Genomic DNA, 23,045 nt, shown 5'->3' with positions numbered 1-23,045 from the left:
AAAAACCTTGATCATGGAAATTTTACTTTGAAAGGCAAAACACAGTTTTTTGAGCTTAAATGTGCTTATATCTTATTCCTTGTGTCTCCCTTCTTTACAGGATGAGTCAAATGGATGGCTCTTCTTAAATATGTGGTCACATTTCCAATTTCTTCCACGGTTTTCTAGAAACAAGGGGTTTTGCAACTTCCAAAATGCACAAATCACCCCACCTTCCCCTATTTGGCATAGGGTTGAATTACAAGCATTTTCCAGGTTTTCGGTCCTGCCCCCCACAGTGCAATAGAAAAAAAAAATTCAACCTAAATGGTGTGAGTGTGTTGGTAGGGATGCTAGTGTGAGGTGCATATGTGTGTATTGAGAAAATATAGTGTGTGTGTTTGTGTACACACAGCCAAACTTTACAAACTCAAACGTGTATGGAAAAAATGGCCCAATTTAAACTTTATTTTTTCAAACCATAGCCATGATGACAAACACATGTAAATTTGATGATATTAGGCAATAATCCAACACTTAATCCGACACCAAAATAGCTTTTTTAGCCTTATCTAGCTCAATCATTTATTTTCTCCAGTTTTTTTTGAGGATCAAATATGCTCCCTAAAACCATTTTTGTACTTTTTTGTAATTTTTTAGAGTTGCAGGCCTAAACATAAGAAATATGAGAAATTAATGGAAAGTGTGGATCCATATGGATACCTTAGGGTTGTGTCTGTGTGTGTGTTGTGAAATTACTGTGTGTGTATGTGTGTGTGTCTTTGTGCGCATGCATATGTGTGCAGCTGTAATGTGCAATTTGTGGGTTTTCAGGTGGCTGCAGGTTTACTTTGTTACTTTGTTGACATCATCGAAGAAACTGGAATTAAAAGGTCAAAAGCAACTAACAATGAATGAATATTTGATATTTATGTAAAGAGGTCAAGTGGGATAAAAGGTTTTAAAAAAAAAAGTAGAAAAAAATATTACTGTATAATGTTTTTAGGGCAGTTTATAGGGAGAGGATGAGTGTGAGTATTTATTTGCATCTGTGACTGCACAAATACTAAACATATATCAAAAGCAGTTTTATTGCAAATCATTAACATATCCTAGAGTCTAATGATCCCACTCAAAAAAATCCACTTTGCATCTATTATATGAGAAATTTTTCAATTATTGCGTTTTTTTTTAATAAAAATGGCTCACGTCATCACATAAGCATGCATGTAAAGGGTTAAAAGCAATTACAAATGAATGAATATTTGATATGTATGTGAAGAGGTCAAGTGGGATAAAAGGTTTTAAAAAAAAAAAGTAGAAAAAAATATTAATGTATAATGTTTTTATGGCAGTTTATAGGGAGAGGACGTTTTTGTCCTCTAAGGTCATGAGAGGGAGTATTTATTTGCATCTGTGACTGCACAAATACTAAACATATATCAAAAGCAGTTTTATTGCAAATCATTAACATATCCTAGAGTCTAATTATCCCACTCAAAAAAATCCACTTTGCATCTATTATATGAGAAATTTTACAATTATTGTGTTTTTTTAAATAAAAATGGCTCACGTCATCACATAAACTTGCATGTAAAGGGTTAAAAGCAATTACAAATGAATGAATATTTGATATGTATGTGAAGAGGTCAAGTGGGATAAAAGGTTTGTAAAAAAAAAGTAGAAAAAAATATTAATGTATAATGTTTTTATGGCAGTTTATAGGGAGAGGACGTTTTTGTCCTCTAAGGTCATGAGAGGGAGTATTTATTTGCATCTGTGACTGCACAAATACTAAACATATATCAAAAGCAGTTTTATTGCAAATCATTAACATATCCTAGAGTCTAATTATCCCACTTAAAAAAATCCACTTTGCATCTATTATATGAGAAATTTTTCAATTATTGTGTTTTTTTTAAATAAAAATGGCTCACGTCATCACATAAACTTGCATGTAAAGGGTTAAAAGCAATTACAAATGAATGAATATTTGATATGTATGTGAAGAGGTCAAGTGAGATAAAAGGTTTGTAAAAAAAAAAGTAGAAAAAAATATTAATGTATAATGTTTTTATGGCAGTTTATAGGGAGAGGACGTTTTTGTCCTCTAAGGTAACCAAGGCGTAGTAAAAGTTAAGGATACCCAAGGGTTAAAAATGTAAATGTAACAAGACACCAAAATGTTTATTTTGTTTACCATTTCAACTGAGACTTTCTTTCTACCAGCTTGACATTAATTGGAATGTCATACCTATTGTACAATTATCTATCATAAATCCATAATCTGGGATTGACAAGGATGCATCTACTGTGTGTCTCATACAGTATAGCATACCTATAAAGTAAAACAATTGAGAATGTCGCAACATTCAGATTCACCGACAAACTCACAGTGAAAATTAGGTTGAGATCTGTCTGAGTCATAATAGGTGCCACATTGATGCATTGCTAAAATGCTGGAAGCCTACATCACAACCGAAGCCGGCAAGCTGCGATCCAACTGATACCGACCAGCATGACAGGCACGTCATGGATGTGAAAAGGTGCATCAATCAAGACTGATATATTTGGATGAAAACGTTTTTATTTTTCAAAACAAATGCAATGAAACCATTAAAGGTGCTGTAAGCGGAATGTTTTTTTAGCTAACTTCCTGTCAGTTACTGCAGTTAGCAGTCCCCTCACTCATCCCTACGTCACCACATTAATGCGGTCTTCAAGCAGCAAGTTATCTAGCATCATCTTAGATCCATAAGTGTGATAAAACATGATTAAAAACCATCAAAACAGACATTGGGAAGGATTTTTACCTGCTCCGCCATTGTAGGCGCATAAACATTCACCCATGTGTCGCTCTGGCGTGCACCGGCAGTGAGACCATGAGTGAGACGGGTGCGGACGGGTGTCGGTTTGTAGCGTTCTCTCTTGTGATTGGATAAAATTTCGGGATACTACATAAAGTTTAATTGCTAATTACATGCAGAGCAGCTGACTAAGAGATTGGCTTTATGAAACACGCACATAATGTAAGTGATCACTTTATGAATAAAGTTAATATAAAATAAATTAATATAAATAAACCGCTTACTTCACCTTTAAGGGAAATATAAGGCACTGTCAGCACATATGTTAGAAGAAGTGTCTTAAACATCATAGGAAACCGTAGACCCATCTGCTTCCAGTTTTTGCATGATAGTTAATACATGCAGTACAGTATTTAGTCTTGTTGTACAAAATAACAGGATCCCAGAGGGGCCTTCATCATTATTATCATGATTACTCTATGAGGATACCAGAAATAAGGCACACACAGCCATGTCCTCATTAACCAGGAAGTGTGGCATCCACAAGAGGATGAAGGATGTGGATTTCACATCTTCCAGTATTAAGTCTGACTCCAGTAAACATGAAAAGCTTTTCAGCTTCTGAGTTAAACAATAACAAACTTAGAGGAATGTTTATATTTGTTCTACAGCAAGTCAACAGTAAATACTTGTTTCAGATTGACTGGAAAACAGTATTTGCAAATGGAAGGCCACGGGGGGCGATAAGAGGTGCTACAGGTTCCAGCTTAATTGGCACTATATCAGGGTTTATGTAAATCTTACCACAAATATCAAAATGGGTGAACAGGGTGCGATTATACTAGATTGCAATGTTTCTATCCAAAAGAAGAACCGGCTGTGCTGCACAGCTCTTAGCTGTGAACACCATTTGTGTCTGAACTTTGAAGTATTTTAAGTGTTGTATTCTGGGCAGCCATCTTACCTGGGAAGAAGCAAAGGCTCTGTAGCTGACAGCGAGGATGCCGTCAGACCACTCGTGTGAGATTGGGTCAAATTGGCCATACAGCTGGCCCATGGTGATGGATTTGGGATTGATAACTGTGATCTCCACCTGGTTCTCCTCCATCAAATTCTGGTTTAACATCCAAATAAATACAAACACAAAGACAGAGAGAATATACATTGAGAGTTTTTTAAAAAACAAGAAAAAAGGGATGCACAGAAGAATAAAAATTAGATACAGTATACACAGCGCACACACACACAAAGAATATAAAAACATGTAAGAATTCTTTACTTCACAGGTTTTACTGTTGAAGAAAGAAGCAAAAAGGAGAATGACAAGGTGCTCATTTGACCAACTTGTATCTGCCAAAGCTCATAAATTGCTTAGGAGATTACTGTCTGTATGACAGGACTTCTGCTAAGAACTGAGAAGAAAATGCTACAAACAGCTTTTCAGACAAGGTGTCACTTTGAGTTAAAAACTATGAAAGAAGTGAGCTGCTAAGCAAAGAGAAAAAAGTGGAACAATGGGAGGGGGGTTTGGACATGATCAGTGGATGTGCAGCAACAAGGATGATGATGATAAATGTGGCATTGGCAGGCGCTCCATCAGCAGGCCTTCATCTGTTTCCTTGGTGGCATGCCTCTCAGCCATGTAAATACAGTTCTGCTCTTCTCTCTGAGATCGATAACTACTGAACAAAGACTACAGCTCTGACAAATTGGATGGATGTGTTTACTTGGGACAAACATGTAGCTAAGATAAGCCTTGGATATTGAATATAACATGTATTTTTTTACTCGATATGAAGGTTTATGTGATTTTTTTTTTGTGATTGAGCAAGTTCATGTCTCAAGGACTCATGAAAAATGTGTAATTGAATAAGATTAATAATGCATGGTTAAGAACCTGAAAATAAGGCTTATTTTTGGAATAAAATTACTGACAAATTGACAAAGTTAATACCTGACAAGAACATAATAAATAAGTCGGGCCAAGGACAACTTTGGGAAAGTAACAAAGAAAACAAAGTGCTTTAGGGGCCCTTTACACGGTGAAAACGTGACAGTTTTCCCGTTTTTGGTTTCTAAAGTTAACCCATTCAGACGCAATTTATTTGAAATCTTCATTCGTACACAAGTTTTCAGAGAAAACGGGCCGAAATCGCTGTAGTAGGCATGCCAGGCCAATAGTCAGCGGTGACACTTAGCCTAGTAGATAACTCTTCCGGTACAATTTGATCCATAAAACCTTACTGTAACCAAAAATTAATGCCACTAACGTTCATAAAGCGGTTGGTGTAAGCTTAGGGTTACAAGTATTGTAAATGACAAGCTTTCTGTCCTCTTATTTCACCGCATTGAACTTGTGAAATCAGAAGACATGCTGATAGTGAAGGGGCTTTGTGAACGGCTACTTTCCTGTTAGGCGTACTTCAAAATAAAAGTCAACTCACGTTTGTCCAGTGAAATGCTATTAATGTTTAGCCAGTGAAATGCTTTTTACTGTGAAGCCGTAGCCTTAGTGCTCCTTTTGTTAATAACTTAACTTACTGCGCTGATCTATATATAGTGTTTTTTTATGTAGAGAGTGCCCTGTCCCTGGCATTACAGGTGGTGACACATTTATTTTGCTAGAAAAACCGGCAGAGCACATATCTTTCCCCAGCCAAAGTGGCCGGCGGTCTCAATAATTTACTAATCGCTTAGACTAAATTGGCGAGTGTTATAGGCCATTTGAGCCCTGCACGACACTCTCCGCTGATCACAGTGATGGTGCCGCGGAGACACCGTGCATGTTATGTTGTCTTCTAACTTTATAACTCGCGTGTGGGTATTTTGACAGCATATGTTATAGACTACGCATGTGTGAAGTGGAGCCATGACGTCAGAATTACCAGGGAAAATGGTTTTGGTGTTTACAAGAAACCAAAACCGTTGTGTTTTCCAAAATTTCCTCCCTGGGAGTTGATCTCAAAAACTTGCGGTTTCATGCCTGCATTTGCTGTTTTCATGTAAATTATATATTTTGTGTTTTCGTATAAACAGCACCTTAGAGCAGCTATTAATCAAAATGTAAGGAATCATAAAATATAGTATGCTAAAATACAACCTTTCTGTTGCCACTATCTAAAAAGGTGGACAATAATTTTTTAATTTGGTAGCGCATAGTGAGAAGATATTCTGATTTCGACAAAAAGGGATTTTGACAACAAGCATTCTCCAGAATCGCTGACTCCACTTTTAAATCACAAATTCTTCTTAATTAGTCCAAACATCACAGTTAGCATACAGAGGCTAGATTAAAACGACGACTGTGGGGCGACTGTGGCTCAGTTGGGAGAGCGGGTCGGCTGATGATCAAAGGGTTGGAGGTTCGATCCCCGCCCTGCCACCTGTGTCATAGTTGTTGTGTCCTTGGGCAAGACACTTCACCCACCGTGCCTCGTGTGAATGTCGATAGTTAGCCTGCTATCAGTGTGTGAATGGTAACGTGGGAAAGGAAAACAGGTCTCCCTTGCAAAAGAGTCTTCGGCCTCAATGGGATTTACCTGTATAAATAAAGGTAAAAAAAAAAATAAAAAAAAACAGGACATCATACCTGCTCACACACGTCATGAAGGGCTGCTGACAGCACGCGGTAGGCACTGGTCTTGCCTCCAAAGGGCTCGCCCACAACCATGAAACCATGCCTCACTATCATCATCTCGAAGATCTGCAGAATTTTCTCTGCAAAGAACTCAGTGACTTGCAGGTTCATGAGCTTGCAGTTCTCCTCAACGGCCTGCATCAGGATGCGGTAGTCTCGGTCTGGAAGCTTGACTCCGGGGAAGAGGTCAGAGGTGATACCCTGAGAAACAGTGAGAAGAGAATCTTGGAGATGAATGAAGGATCACACATTCGTAAAGGAATAGTTCAACATTTTACATTTTTAGCTTTTTGCCTAAGTATGGGGGCGCCCTTAGCTCAGTTGGTAGGGCGTCCCCCCCATGGGCCTCGGCCAGTAGCGGACCCGGGTTCGGTTCCAGCCCGCGGTCGTTCTCTGCATGTCACTCCCCTCCCTGCCCCATTTCAACTCTGTCTCTACACTATCAATAAAGCATAAAAATGCCCAAAAAATATCTTAAAAAAAAAAAAAAAAGGCTAAGTATGAAAAAGATTTGAACTATTCCTAAAGTTTTCAACAACACACTCATGCACCTTAAGATGTGATGGAAACACGCTTATTCAGAGGCTCTGTGTAAGCAACCATTCGCACATGCACACACATACTCCAATGAACTTGAGCCTCAAACAGACTAAAATGTTCTTTGCGCATGGTGGTTCCAAAGGAAGTGACTGGAATAAACGTGTGCTGACATCACTTGATGTGTATCGCTCCATTAATTACGACAGGAGGAGATGCACTCCATCGCACCTCAAATAGCTTCAGATCATGGGACAGGAACTTGGGCAGATTGACATCAATAATGGATCTCAGCAACAGGGTGTCTTCATTCTCATCTGGAAAAGCCAGCTGCAGTGCAACAGCACCAAGGAGGAAGAGGAGAACAGAGTTAAAAAAGGCAGACAATAAGAAAATACACTAAGGGAAAGAAGGAATACCCATGTAGTAAGAGGCAGTTGAATTCTAGAGCTTTATGAAGACAAAAAGTTGGCTAATAGAATGTCAATGAAAAGTAAAGAAAATCTAATTTAATTCAAAAAGTAAAACTTTTAATATTGTAGATGCATAATAAATACAGTTAAATAAATCTAGAATAAACATACTTTTCAGAAGGTTGACATTTCTGTATTATAAATCCTCTCTCACTTCACGCACCCCGCAACAAAAACGTTGTTTCTTTCTGGAAAATCTCTCAGAACTGTCTCAATAACTGTATGAGGCCTTTAAACAGAATGGTTTTGTAACTGACAGTAGAATTAGTTTGTGGAAAGCACTGACCTTGAGGTTTCCGGCAGCAGTCAGCACAGACTTAACAGCCCTCATCCCGTAGTCGTAGTGATGCTGCATGGACAACTGCTCAGAACACAGTCGATAAGTGGCCACGATTTTCACCGACAGGGGCCTTGCGGTCACAAAGCCGCAAGAATACAGCACAATTTCTGCGATCATCCCATAGTCCGGTACCATCATAGCCACAGTCCTGAACAGAGCCTGGTGTAAAGAGACCATTTCATAACATGTTGCTTTAATGTAGCTCTCAAGTATTGCATTTTTCTGATGTTATAGGTTATTTTATTTGAGCCGTTTTTACATCTGTAATTTTTGGAGACAGGTATAAAACACACCTATATTTCGGACGACTTTTTGCCACGAAAAGATGAATGCAGACTTAAATTCAAACTCCCAGATTATATGCGAAAACTCTGCATTCCAGACAATTTCAAGAGAAATAATGGCTGATAGTGTACCTTGAGGTTATCTGGTAACTCAGAGCGTCCAGCGTAGCCAGGATTCATAGTAATGAACACAGCACAGGAGGGGTTCAGTCTAAGCTCTGACCCTTCAAACTGTAGCATCTCAGCACCGGAAATAATCCCTGGACACACAGATGCAATCAGATACAGCATGTATCAATTTGAACTTTGAGCCAAAAAACTGAGCAGTGTCAAAAAATGCTACAAATCTATCAGTTTGCTTTGTGCTCTTTCTGGGATTTAGGGTTCTGCCTTTCTGGACACATTGAAGACACTGTGTTTTCGTGAAATTAGTAGATGAGAAATTCACGTGCCCATCAGAGGCATGTCATGAGCCTAAGTCTAAAAATTACTGTGAAAAGTCGTTTTTGCAACAGTAAATTATATTAGCATTTTCAAACTTTAGGAGCACTTTACACGGTGAAAACGTGACAGTTTTCCCGTTTTTGGTTTAAAAAAAAAACCCCCGTTCAGACACAATTTATTTGAAATATTCACTCGTACACATGTTTTCAGAGGAAACGGGCCGAAATCGCTGTTGTAAGCATGCCAAGCCAATAGTCAGCGGTGACACTTAGCCTAGTTAGTAGATAGCTCTTCCGGTACAATTTGATGCATAAAACCTTACTGTAACCGAAAATTAATGCCACTAACGTTCATAAAGCGGTTGGTGTAAGCTTGGGGTTACAAGTAATGTAAATGACAAGCTTTCTGTCCTCTTATTTCACCGCATTGAATTCGTGAAAACAGAAGACATGCTGATAGTGAAGGGGCTTTGTGAGCGGCTACCTTCCTGTTAAGCGTACTTCAAAATAAAAGTCAACTCACGTGTGTCCAGTGAAATGCTTTTACTGTGAAGCCGTAGCCTTAATGCTCCTTTTGTTGAACAGTAGCCTAACTTAACCGCTGCGCGCTGATAGTGTTTTTTAATGTAAAGAGAGCCGTGTCCCTGGCATATAGAAGTGACACATTTATTTTGCTAGAAAAAAAAAACAGGCAGAGCACAAATCTTTCCCCAGCCAAAGTGGCGGGTGGTCTCAATAACTTACTGCGGTAATCGCTTGGACTAAATTGGCGAGTGTTAGCCTATATTTTAGCCCTGCACGACACTCTCCGCTGATCACAGTGATGGTGCCGTGGAGACACTGTGCATGTTGTCTTCTAACTTTATAACTCGCTTGTGGGTATTTTGACAGCAAATGTTATAGACTACGCATGTGTGAGGTTGGAGCTGTGACGTCAGCGTTACCAGGGAAAATGGTTTCGGTGTTTACAAGAAACCAAAACCGTTGTGTTTTCCAAAAAATCCTCCCTGGGAGTTGATCTCAAAAACCTGCGGTTTCATGCCTGCGTTTGCTGTTTTCATGTAAATGATATAGTGCATCCGCGAGAATATTTTCGCGTATGCACCGTTTCGTGTTGTCGTGTAAAGTGCCCCTTAGTTTGAAGCCGTATGCCCGTTTGGCTCTTGCCACTTAAGACACAAGGCACTTTATGTCCATAGCTCACTAGGACACACTGCTGTGCTGGGTGGAACAAAGCTGTGCTTGAAGTTTGACCAGCCAGCCTACACAAATTGCCTTAGCTCCGCATTGAATCTCTTTGTAGTCAAAAACCTGCGTCTTCACTGGCCAGTGTGTACCAAATGTGTTTCTGGTAGACTGCCAGCTTGTGGAAAGATCAAAGGGAAACAAAGACAGAATGTCAACAAAAAAGCAAACCTCTCTGTATGGTGAGAATCTGTTGAGCCACCACAGACAACACCTCCAAGTCAATGCGGTTAAACTCATCAAAGCAGGCCCAAGCTCCACAAGACAGAAGGCCCTGGACACACACACACACACACACACACACACACACACACACACACACACACACACACACACACACAGCCAAACAAACACATAATTCATTACTACATATTTGAAGAGTATGTAAGATTTCAGGACATATAGTGTGAGGACATTGTATTAAGTGAATTTCACTGTGAACAGAAATGGGATTTTTTTCTGATATTTAGTGTGATTTGTGTGGCTTTCCACAGTCAAAATAAAACACATAACTGTAATCACAAGACAGTGATCAACTGCAGCTGTAATGGGGGGGTGGGGGGTGTAGACACTGATACTTTCATTATGTATTTTATGCCATTCTGGGATGTTACAAATAAGAATTGGATGTAAATGTAACAGCTGTGTCCCCTTGTATAATCTGACTCATTAAAGTGCTGATAGTTATGTTAGTGGTATGTTCTAATCTGGGAGCATCTGTTCTGGCACACTTCCATCTAAGAAGAGGACAACAGCACCTGGGGATGTTTACTTTGGATTACTATCAAAGGTAACATTGTATGGGGGCGCCCTTAGCTCAGTTGGTAGGGCGTCCCCCCCCGGGCCGGGCCCAGCAGCAGACCCGGGTTCGATTCCTGCCCGCGGTCGTTCTCTGCATGTCATTCCCCTCTCTGCCCCATTTCACCTCTGTCTCTTCAAACTGTCAAATAAAGCATGAAAAATGCCTAAAATATATCTTAAAAAAAAAAAAGGTAACATTGTATCTACATGACTGGTTTCACTAGAGTGTGTTCTTTCATTTTCACTGATGTATGTTTTTATAATTGTAAGAGAAGTGAACTCACTTTGAAGAACTTGCCCAGTGCAATGTAATCCAGTCCATCAGAGCAGTTGAAAACCACACACTGCTTGGCCACGGCTTTGGCCAAGTCTTTGGTTGTCTCTGTTTTTCCTGTGCCAGCCGGGCCCTCAGGGGCCCCTCCCAAATAGAGGGCGAGGGCACCAAACAAAGTTCTGAAATAGGAAGAACGGACAAGAGAAAGCTCATGTACAGGCCTGTCATTAATCTGATTATGTGTTTCCTCACTGTGCTGCTGTATGTGCATGCATTTTTATCGACAGTAAATATGTCAAAACAGGTCCACTCCAGCTCGCTGAAATAATACTGTCACATGTTGAAGTGACTGAGAGCTTCACTGCAGGGGAGCTGTGTTGTGGAAGGTGGGAGCTTTAAGTGCTAGGCTTTCAGACAAATGCATTTTCCTATACACTGCAATGTGGAGGTTTATTTTACTGCAATACAGGGACTCTGCACTAATGTTATAGGGAAGTAACCAAATGGTTGTATAGATATTCAAATTAAATTCTATAATCTGACCACACAACACATTTTAAGTCAGAACTGGATAGCAAACCCTGAGGGAAGAAGATATATATATATCTCTTTTTTTAAATACATTTTTTAACTGGCGTTTGTATAGTCATTACACATAGACGGCTTTTAGCTGCAAGCATATCCATCAAATAAAAATGAGAGTAGTGGCTTTACCGGTAGCAGCGATCAGTGAGTGGGGTAATGACCAGACGTGGAGTGTTGCCCAGGTATTCATAACCATAAGGCAAACCAGCATTGATCATCTTGGTCTGGAGGGTGTTCTCCTACACAGGGTATGACGTAGGGTTCAGAAGTCAAACACAGAGTATTCATTATGAGTTAAGATTAAAGCCCAAAGCCCTTTTACATACCAACCAGTAGTAGCGCAGTTGGCTAAGCCACTCAAAGTCATTCTCGTCACTTATTCCCTTTTGCACCAGTATGGCGAGCACATCCCTGGCGTGGACGTCCAGCACAACAAGGCCTCCGAGGGTCACCCGGTTCTGCTTGGAGAGCTTGCCACGTACCAGAGCCACAATGTCGTCAATCTGTCTATTATTTTGAACCAAGTAGTCATCTAAGGCCTGAGGGAGAAAGGCATGATTACATAGAAGGCAGAGCATGCTGGGCTTTATCAACACAGAGAGAGGATGCTATCAACACCTTATCTATAAACTGAAGGTTAGAAGTCTGATATAAAGGATATTAAAAGAAAAGTATAACCAGTGAATCAAAGGGGGGGGGGGGGGGGGTTTCCAGTCCAACTATATACAACAGCATAATGCTGCAACTGTTTATAACAGCTGACCTCTGCTGGATACATCAACTAAATAGGATGTGTCAGCTTATGAGACATAGGTGCTCTTCATTCCATGTGAAAGATTTAATACAATTTGTAATTCTCATTCAGTCCAGCTGTTCTCATATCCACCAAGTCTTTGTGTTCTGAATAAGAGGGTAGCTTGCAGATAGTGTCAGCAGGTAAGTCATTACTGTGACTAACACTTAACTGTTTGTCATACACTGTTTATCAAAACGTGATCAGACTTTGATGACCTCATTCTGAGCAATGTTTTAACCCTTTATTTAGGCTGTTTCTCATGCTCTGACTGACATGACATACTTCACACCGGATACAACCCTAGTTACGACTTTGATACATCATGCAACTTCAGAGCATACAGTAGAGTGTGCGCTCCAGATACGGGTTACCATGGTTACAGCTTTGATTTGGACATCATGGAACTTGAAAGCAAACTGCATATGATGTGTTTCAGCAACTCGTGCTGGCTTTTGGTTTTAACCATGATTTGGACGAGTTGATAAAACCAATCTTTTAGTAAGTGCAGTATACAGACTATTTTTCTATCCAGGTGGCTATAAGAGTCTTTAAGGATTCTTGAGATTCCTTCAAAACAGCAAAAGGTTTTGTTAAACAAAATTACGTTTCTTTCAAAGATAGCCAGGAATTCATCTTTTAGATAAGACAAAATGCTCAGCGTTGTGACTGAAATGTCCAACTATATACAACAGCATAATTCTGTACACTAGAGGCACAAACTAAAGCTAACTGTAATTGAGGTTCTTTATAAAAGATCTGAGGTTACACCATTAAGTGCCTTCTACTATGAAAAAGGACCTTAAACTAACATTACATATGTAAACTGTCATTCAGAATACATCATTTGTGTAAATAAATACAATAAAAAGTTGATTACCTTCTGTCCTGATTTAATGGCTTCATGAATATCCTTCGTCCAGTAGACCTGTGAGACACAGAGCACGGTCTGGCCTGGCCAAGCACGCACCCAGTCGGTCCTAAGCTCCTTGGGGTATGCCACCAGTGCCTCCCCAATTACCTAAAATGGACCACAAATTTAACCTGGCCTCTTTATAGACAGTATATAAAGAAAGGAGCCTTCAATACAGTGCAGATTAAATGTGTTCGGGTAAAAAGTTATTTGAACATCCCTAAAATAAAATATGCATTTACGTGTGTGTCATTTGCTTAATAACAATCCACACAGCACCTTTTGCAGAGAGGCCATCATGCCATTCTCCAGTTCCAGTAGCCACTTCTCCACCTGGCCTCTGGCTTTGGCGGTTGAAATGACATCCAGCAGCAGCACCACTTCCCCCTCACTGCTCTTCATATGGGTGATGTCCAGCACATCAGTGAACACCACATTAGCGACACCTTCAAAGCACTTCTTCAGATGGGGCTGCACCCTATAGGAGAGTAAGACAAGGGAATTGAATCACCTAGGTACTATCTAATGTGTACAGTACATTCTGATCTAATGTCAGAAGTATATCTTACAATTGCCCTTTACATTGTACTGTAAGTGACATTATGTGGACATTTTATGGGCTTACCAATATGACCAATGCCACTCACAACTGTAACAGAGATACATTTCCATTTAAAGCAAAACAGGCAGAGATTGAGAGGTTAGAACATCTTTTGTCGGGAATCATATAAATTATTAACCAAACGCCCTGTGTGAGGAAACAGTGGGTTATCAGTCAGGACTTTGGAGGTTGGGTAGGCATTGAAGCTGAATATTTTTTAGTTTTGCAAAGGCCACAGCTCTTTAAATTGTTTTCTATTAAATGTTCTTCACTTGCCGAAAATCTGCTATTTGGATGGAAAATTGTCTGTGGTTTCAGCATGTATTTCACTACAACTTTTGTCACATAACTTTAATTGTCTCAGACAACGCTATGATTGATGGAAAGTCAAGTATTTTACAGAGGGCCAGCCACGATGCTGCTCATCCTGACCCCTAGGTAGTCCAATTATACACAATCATAAATGCTATTTATTATAAATACAATGTTTACCTAGTTGGGTCTTTGGTCTCAGAAAGGATTTCCAGCAGCTCCTCATTGGAGAGGAAGAAGAACCGAGGGAAATAGACACGCTTCTTCTCCAGGTAGGTGTTAAGACCTTTGAGGATCATCTCCAAAAAGTCATTGGACTTGTTCAGCTTCTCTAGCATCTTGTCGATGGCTATCACTGCCAACACGTGCTTGTCCTAACACAGACAGGAAATAAAAGGGTTTAATATTCACTTTGGCCAAGTGCTTTTAGTTGATTTCAAAAACAGTTTCCCGAGGTCGACCAACCTCTTTATTATTGACGTGTTTAACAGCTTTGAAAAATGTCAGGTCCATTTACACTTGTTTCAAGTTCCAAGTTTCTGGTCTCTTGTTGAAGTAAATTTGCACAAACAGCTGATAACTAAACACTGTAAAACTCGTCTCACATAAATGAAATATTTGTTTCCTTGCCCTCTTTCGACTGTAATGCGTTTTCTAATGGAGCACTCAAAGCAACTAAAGAAAGCAGCAATTGTTGGCATTAATGTATTTATAATGTAATTACACCATAACTTCAATAAATTGGCATAAAGGAAATTGTAAATGCTGGCAATGTATTGTAGCTTTTGTTCACTGAGTAAAACGCATGACAAGAAGATGGATTACTTGTGTTGATATTTTTCTGTCACAGCTTCCTTGAAGATCACACTTAAACATTGCAATACCCTCCTTTAGCAACATTCACTCTATGTCCCACAGTTAGGCCCACCTGTCACTGAATGCCCTAAAAATAGGACAGTTAAAGGCCAGGACACACCAGTCCAACTACCGACCGTCGCCCGAAAATGGAGTCTGCCGATTCAGGCAGCTCCAGTCTGCCCGTCGCGGCCAAAAAAGTGCAAAGAACACACCGAGCCAACTACTGACTTTCCGTATGCTCTGCGCTTGCGCAGGACGTAATGTCTCCATAACAGCAGGCGGCGCTAATCTGTATTGTGGCCCAAAAAAATACGGTAGTCGGAAATGATGGGACAGCTGTCTAGACCATAAAGAGCACCATTTTTAGCAGAGAGTGTCGAGCATGGTGTCGAGCAGTCAAGAAGGGTTGATGCATGTGAGTACTCGCTGAACGAAACAAACAAAGAAATTAAAACAATGGCTAGCGATGCGATACTGCTGTTTGTGCTACCCGCCTCACTTCCGGACTTCACTGATTCTCTAGCCCTCCACCAATCAAATTGCTCCGACTGAAAGACTGCCCGACGCCGTTTGAACATGTTGAATCGGCTGAAAAGAAGCCAGACGACATCTACGGCGGCTGATGTCACCGAATACACCAACAGATTTGTGTCCCCGCCCCTTCCAGACTCTCCGACCATGTCCGATGATCGGGCCGGTGTGTCCTGGCCTTAAGACAGTAAAAGAGACTTCACCCGAGGACTGTTAAGAACCTATGAAAGACTTCAGCTCTGATATCATCTAATCTGTACACTAATTCAATATCCCCTGGAACTGTCACCGCCAGGAAGTGCCTGAAAAAGTTGATCTAATCGTCAAGGTTGGACAGCGAATGCTAGAACCTGCTCATATGAAAAGGTTCTCGATTGCCCAAAGTTTGATATCATCCTCTGAACGGAACAAAATCAAATGCAGGAAGGAGCAGATTACAGAGCTAGCGTGGAGCCAAAGTGAAAAACATTGAGTGACATAAGAAAATGCTATGTCATCTTTCTATTGCTAACGATTCCTGACACAAATAAAAAATAGAAAATGTGTAAGCTTTGTTTTTCTACAGTAATCAAGCCTCACTAACCCAGATTGCTTATAAACTAATCATTTAATAATAATTTCAACCTGCACCATTACCACTCTTCTGAAAGAAGAAACACATGTTGATATGGTGTTTAGCTTTTGCAAATAGAAAACAATAAAGTGTATACTGTAAGGGAAAAGGCTAGTATAGTTGAATAGCTAGCCTCATCTCTGTTTGATGTAATCAATTTGCCTTGAGCTCTAAATTTGATGTGTAACTATAGACAACTGGATGTTGTGAGTCTTCACATCTCCTAGCAACGTGAAATGTTCAGCTCAAACCAACTACAAATAAATAATTTCTTTAAATTTCTTTGAATATCTTTGAAAATATATATAAGCTGATTATCAAGAATAAAACAAAAATTACAAATGTAATGTTGCCATATACTACAAAGAATATTCTAAATAAAACAGGAAATAAGTTCACAGGAGATATTACATTTTGAGCAGTGAGTGTTTTGGGCAGTGTGTGTAATACACAGTATTTCACAATAACAGATGCTCCAGAAAAGATCTACAATCTGTACTGTTGGAAAAGCCGCAGTGAATAGGATGAACATTATTGCATTGTTTTTTTTTTATTGGCACAACGTCTGCTTTGTACCAAGTAAGGTTCACTGTCCATTCGGTGGAGGTGCAGCCACTGAATTATACTTTTAATCTTCTCAAATTGCGTTCCAAACCACAACCACAAAGATGATCTAAAATGGTATAATAAATGTTGTTGATCTCTCATGATTTGCTATTGATTTCTTAAGAAGACTGAAGCGGAAGCAGTGGCTGTGCGACTCATGCCAAAGTGATTTTTCTATACTTGACTCAAGTACAAAACACAAGTGATAAACAAATGGTGAATAAGAAATTAAACCATTTACATGTATTCATGAGGCAATAGCCGGGAGAAAATACTTTTAAAGGCTAAACCAAATATTCAGGCTTGGAATGTGTTTAACTGTACCACAAAATTTGAATGGCTAAGGATGTCTGATTGAGATTCATGCTTTTCATAGATTTCATTAGACATGGGGTTTTTGCCCATTCTTTAAGAGGACAATGTAATAAGAGGGATATTTTCAGATGGTGGATTGTTTCTCTCTCAGCTCATTACAGGGTGCGGTGTGCTGCAAAGTTAAAAGTAGCTTCATAGAAATAGGTATTTTAAATGAATTTCACCCTGTTTTTCCCCCAACAATTGTACATGCAACAGCAGATAAATGACACATTAAAACAGGCAGCATGTGAGAGAAAATGAAGTTATGATGTGGGGGCTGTGAGGAACTGTAAATTCAGTGGATCTTGAGCAGCTCCCAGTGGTTAAGCCGATAACTACAGCCCAGGCTGAAACCCTGATGTGATTTGTCGATAAGGGAGCTGTACTGTAGCATGCCTTCTTCGCTCACACTGTGTTGTGTAGTGGAGATGACTCCAATTTCATGCACTGATGATCAATGTTATGGAAGAAATGAAAGGATGTGTTGTTTGTCAGATTTTGATGCAGTAGCCTATGGGTCTATGCAGAAGGTTTTTCTTATAACCAGCTTACATGGTATGGTGCATTAGAATAATTTCCTTCAAACATTGCTATACACGTATAGTGTAAGTTAGAATTCTAATGACAATTAACCTTCTTAATCTGCAGTATTGAGCATTTCCTACCTATCTACCTGCTGAGATACCATTAAATACATGGACATTATTACAATTAAATTATGAAGCAACACATACACAACACTAGAAACTAAAAAGATTCTTCCAACAGTAAATACCTCCAGTCAAGCATTGAATTTCTTTTTCAAAATTCAAAATTATGATAAATAAAATTCCAATAAAAGTCTCATGTTCATCCCCCTGAGACAATTTTATAAATTATCAGAAGCAAATTTTGAAATATTTATTTGATATTTAAGATCAGTAAACAGAGAGGGATTATTTTGTCATGTTAACATGTTTTGCGAGGACTTGTTCTCAGATGTCTCACGCTCTGACACACAAATTTGAGACAAATAGTGGTATTTGTCAAATATTTAGTTTTTCTTGCACTTAAGGGAGGTCAAGGAATTTACCATTTGTCCCAGACTTTGAGCTACATGACATCCACTAAGAATGGATTGCGCTAATAGCTTCATGAATGACGGCTGTTACACACAGAGTACAGGTTTACAGCCCTTATTAAATAAACCTGAGCTCCATCAAAATAGTTTTTTCCTATAAGTACACAACACACTTCCTGTAGATTTCCCCCATAATATAACATCAATTCAATATAATTCAAAGCTCACAAGTGTTGAAAAGAGAGAGGGAGACAGAGAGACGGGTATTATAGAAAGATTGCGCGGCTTTAGTATACAGGTTTCATACGCGGTAATTGCTCTACTAAAATGGCCTGTTGCAATTAGCGCTGGCCTTTGATGATGCTTTTTGCAACAAGGCTTATTTGCATAGGAAGGGAGCAATTTTGCACTGGATTTAGAATATTCCTTCATTTAAATAGAATGGGCCAGACACACCTAGGGCGCTATCTGCTCGGCAGCAGTGGCGTTTTCTCCCGGAGGCCAAGGGAAGCCAGGCTTCCCTGTTTTTTAGGCTGTAGTTGTCATCCAATAAAACATTTTTATTAACAGTTTCGGTAATTCTTTTGTGCTGTGTTGCTGTCATTTCTTCCCCATTTTTCTCCTCTCATTGAGCATTTCGCAATGCGCAAAACAGCGCCCCTATACAGTTACATTCTGAAGACGCGGCGAAACACGATACTGCACACTGTATGTCCGCGAGGAAGCCAGCCCGAGCTGGCATCCCTTGGTGAAAAAAAGAAAGAAGGATTGACCAATCAGGTGAGGCTATTGTCTTGACACTGCCCTCCTGTGATTGGTCAGGAGGGTGTCATGAGGGTGCCAAGGGAAGCCACTCGGCCCTTGGCTTCACACCAATCAAATCAAAGCATCATTATCAACGTCACTGAAATTTAACAACAATAACAATAGCGGGAGATTAGCATGTTTGCATTGTTATTATATTAGCAAGAACAGTTATGAGAGTGGAGATTTTGAGTATTTAGTAAAAAATTATTTTACCAAACTGCCAATTGAGGAGCCATTAAAAATCTAATCTGACGGCAGGCCAATGCCTGTGGAGAGAAAGAAAGTTTATCGCACTTTCAGTGAGGAGAACTATGTCCGCACCGAGTGGCTAGCTGGTAGCGGCAATCTTCAGCTAATGGCCTTCCTCTACAAATAGTGAGTAAAATACACACCTTCTCCCGGCGCGGGTTAACTGTTCCCTTAACTGTCCGTGTAGCTATGTGTGTTATGTTTTGTGTTATTTTATTGCTGAATGTGCCTTGATTGCCTGGATTAAGTTGCATTGGTATCCACTGAAGTTGTTCTGGGTTGTTTTAAGTAGAGTTGTATAATGAACATTTGGCCTAGTTCTTAAACGAAAAGGATAGAAAGTATGTGTGTATGTCAAGCACATACAACTGATTGTGTGAGTCGTGTCTCACGGGAACGTGAAACTTAAAATAGCCTAAAACGTCCCCTAATTATATTGTGAATGAATTCGAATCTGTATTGGGTATTAAGCGGCTAGTTGTGCATTCCGGTCGGGGTGGGGGGTGCATTTATAATAAAAATTATAATTTAATAAGACAATTAGGAGGTGTGTGAGTGAGAGAGTGAGAGAGTGAGTGAGTGAGTGAGTGAGTGAGTGAGTGAGTGAGTGAGTGAGTGAGTGAGAGAGAGAGAGAGAGAGAGAGAGAGAGAGCGAACGAGCGGTGTCGGACAGATTACAGGTGTGTGTAAATCCTGGTAAAGTGACCAGGCGCTATAATAGCTCTTGTAGTTACATTAAATACAAGCTGCGACGTAGCCTACCCTTTTCTGTCCCCCACCTTCCAATAAACATGTAGATTAAAGGTGTTGTCTCACTTGGCTTCCTCAAAAAAAATCCCCACGCCACGCCACTGCTCGGCAGGGCAGGGCAGTTTAATTGCAGTCTGCGCGCATTTCCCCCTCTGCGCCTGCTCTGTGGATAGGGTGCTATTATTTCTCTCATTTGGTTTAGCAAGCGCAAAAGCAGCGCAATCCTTTAGAGGATGTGAACCTTACTGTCTTAGACCGGCCTGATCTTTGTTTCTCTCCTGAGAGAAACTAATGTGAAGTCTATTCTCAGCAGGCTAGCTGTGGGTGTTTTTGAAATTGTCTTTAACATTGATATAACAATGATACACACAGCTAGGAGTAGAACCCTTGTAGGCTGCTTTTATCTGTACTTCACATCGGTCTTCTGAAACAGTAGGCAGAGGTAAGCAGTGAAGCCTACCTATCCATTTGGAAGAATTTGGTCTTCAGTGCTAAGTAATTACCTTAAATACGGAAGAAAACGAAAACACCAAATAGTGTATTTACTTACTGCTTAAATATCCACTGCGGATAACAATGAAAAGCCCTTTCTGACTGTCCAAGCTTATAAGTAGCTGTGTTAAGGCTCAACAGTAACAACATTCACATTAGAAATAGGTTTTGTGACAACACATTTTTTTGCAATGCTTAATCAGATTCACGTCACAATTTTAACTAAACATAGGACACAGGAAAAGAAAATTATTTCCCATCATACACACAGTACCATACGTACTTCACTGAACTAAACAAAAGCTTGCTAAATGTAATATATGTGGCCCTATTTTCCTGAAACTGGCTGAGAGCAAATGCAGTATAAAGTAGCATTAGCATGCTCCATAACACTGTACACAACTCACAGTAGACTAGACAGTGCCAGTGCACATCTGCGTGTGCAGGTTCCCTGTCCCTCTGTGACCTCATTTTCTTTGTGGCCCAGTGTAGTCCTGCCCCTTCCAGACAAAATCCATAATTTCTATTTGACGGTGCAGTCAGGCTGGGCTTTCTGGAGGACACTGCCTGAAATTGATGTGTCTCATTTCAGGTCTACTGAGGACGCCAATTACCCTTTGGAAACTCTTTGAGGATGCTTGTGCAATGCTCCCTCACTATCCTGGTTCTGTTGTTTTTTGTCCTGCCCTCTTTCTTTTCCTACTCTCTCTTTCTGCACCCATCTCATCTCATACTTATGATTGTGTTAAAAGTCATGAGAGAAAAAAAGAGAGCATGAATGGCTGCCTCTAAACAAGCTGACATGACTAATATACTTTCTGATCAGGTTCGCAGCACTTATTTCCAACTTTTGTTTTTCCATAAGTAAAATGTGTGGTGTAGGTCGAGAGGATTGTAATCCCTCCAGTTAAAGTAGGTAATTATTCAAATACAGCAACCAGTCTTTAGGAAATGGCTCCGCACAGTGAATACAGCAGTTGGATTGTTGACTGTGTACCTACTCTAGCCAGATTCAATTTATGAAACTTATGTTGGTTTTGCTGAAGTACGTCACTGTGTGCTCCTCTAACTGTCCATTCTATTACTGTAAGAACTAGGGATGCACCGAACATTCGGCCACCGAAAAGGTTCGGCCGAAAATGTCAAAATAAGTCATTTTCGGTTTCGGCCCGAAACAGTTAAAAGGCCGAACAAAAGTACCGAATATTGACAAACTAAATGACAATAAGGAAATATTTTTTTAAAAGAGCTGCGCGCTTGCAAACCAGGAAATGGAAGTAAAGAGAGACGTAACCGTGTATGCGAGTCCACGTCTGGTCGGGAGCGCGCAGCAGGAGCAGTCTGTAGGCTGCGTGCATGATTATGTCAGAGTCCAGTGTGGGAGCATGTTTTCAAACTGGATGAAACACGGCGCAGACAGTGCAATGCTTTAAGCAGCATTAAGATAAAACGCTCGTCCAAGACTGATGTTTTATCACATTAGAAACACAAAAGCCTTGCACGAGCGAAGCAGCAATTCACCCAGTGAAACTAACGGTTGGTAACGGTGTCATTCACTGACACCTCGCCGGTGAGAGCCGCAGCGCAAAAAAAATCTGGTTTGACGGCGAAAATGATAATCATATTGTCCGTTAGCGCTGTGGGAGAGAGGGGGGGGGGGCACTGCGATCTGATTGCTCGAGCCTGAATACATTTCTTTATATGTCCATGGAATACAGAGCCATCTCGGCAAACTGACAGCGTAACTAAATATATGTCCAGTGAGCCGCCTCCCCCCGTTAGTTTCAGTCTACAGCCGAAAAAGTTACAATCACCTCCTAAGCATGGACATCGTTTAAAGCCTCTCATTGTTATGATCAGGGCTTTGATGCAAATTCTGAAGTCTGAACATTACGGTGGGAGCTGTGGTGCGTTTTTTAGAGCAACTCAACCTGCACTGCATTGCAAAAAAAGAAAAGAAAAAAAGGCAATAAGTCGATCTTTTTGTAGATTCTTCCTCATATAAGTCAAGGTACAAATCAATGAGTGGTTCACAATCACATTCCTAGTAAAATGTTAATTTTACTCTTAGATTTGAAGGTTTTACTGTTTATTTATTTAGGGTTGCTTTTTAGTTGTAGGCTATGTTTGAGGAGAACATTTGGGAGTTCATGTATGCAATGTTGAAAGAAGTGGCAAAATAAATAAACAAAACTGCAAAAGCCTCTTTCGGTATTCGGTTTCGGCCATTCGGCCAACTGTTTAATTTTATTCGGTTTCGGTTTCGGCCAAGAATTTTCATTTCGGTGCATCCCTAGTAAGAACCATTTACTTTGAGATGGTGGTGAAAAATATTAAACGGGTTGAGTATGTCCTAAGTTGGGCCCGACCGATTTGATTGGACGATTACAGCCTCTCTTGGAATAATCGGCATCGGCCAACAAATGGCAATTTGTTCTTTATTTTTATCTTTTATCAAGCAATTGTGTTTGGTGAAGGTAGCATTAATGAATAGCATTAAGGCTATAGCCTATTAACAGCAGCAACAGCAGGTGTGTTGTTATACATTGGATTAATTGACATTGACAGTTCCCCCTGCAACCAATAGCAGAGGCATTGGTCCTCTCTTGAATGTTAATGACTTGCAGTAAGATAAAATGCTTAATGTCTGAGTTTAAAAATGCATTATTAAAATAAGGAAAAACTTCCCTGCACACAT

The 23,045-nt window shown here is 40.0% G+C and overlaps 1 protein-coding gene across 1 annotated transcript in view; it reads right to left on the bottom strand.

Moving 5' to 3' along the window:
* Positions 1-23,045, bottom strand: part of dnah7 (dynein, axonemal, heavy chain 7) — a gene marked incomplete at both ends in the record, with an annotated part of 88,680 nt that overhangs the window by 48,891 nt on the left and 16,744 nt on the right. The window contains 12 exons of the mRNA XM_080037993.1: positions 3,751-3,900; positions 6,376-6,624; positions 7,192-7,290; positions 7,720-7,932; positions 8,190-8,317; positions 9,917-10,019; positions 10,831-10,999; positions 11,535-11,644; positions 11,732-11,944; positions 13,079-13,219; positions 13,391-13,589; positions 14,205-14,398. Of these exons, the coding sequence (XP_079894119.1) occupies positions 3,751-3,900; positions 6,376-6,624; positions 7,192-7,290; positions 7,720-7,932; positions 8,190-8,317; positions 9,917-10,019; positions 10,831-10,999; positions 11,535-11,644; positions 11,732-11,944; positions 13,079-13,219; positions 13,391-13,589; positions 14,205-14,398 (1,968 nt within the window). The remainder of the gene's footprint in view (positions 1-3,750; positions 3,901-6,375; positions 6,625-7,191; positions 7,291-7,719; positions 7,933-8,189; positions 8,318-9,916; positions 10,020-10,830; positions 11,000-11,534; positions 11,645-11,731; positions 11,945-13,078; positions 13,220-13,390; positions 13,590-14,204; positions 14,399-23,045) is intronic.

The sequence above is a fragment of the Ammodytes marinus genome (assembly GCF_949987685.1).
Source record: "Ammodytes marinus genome assembly, chromosome: 12".
NCBI lineage: Eukaryota > Metazoa > Chordata > Actinopteri > Uranoscopiformes > Ammodytidae > Ammodytes > Ammodytes marinus.
The sequence above is the reverse complement of the archived record's forward strand: the minus strand, read 5'-3'. Positions and strand labels throughout refer to the sequence as shown.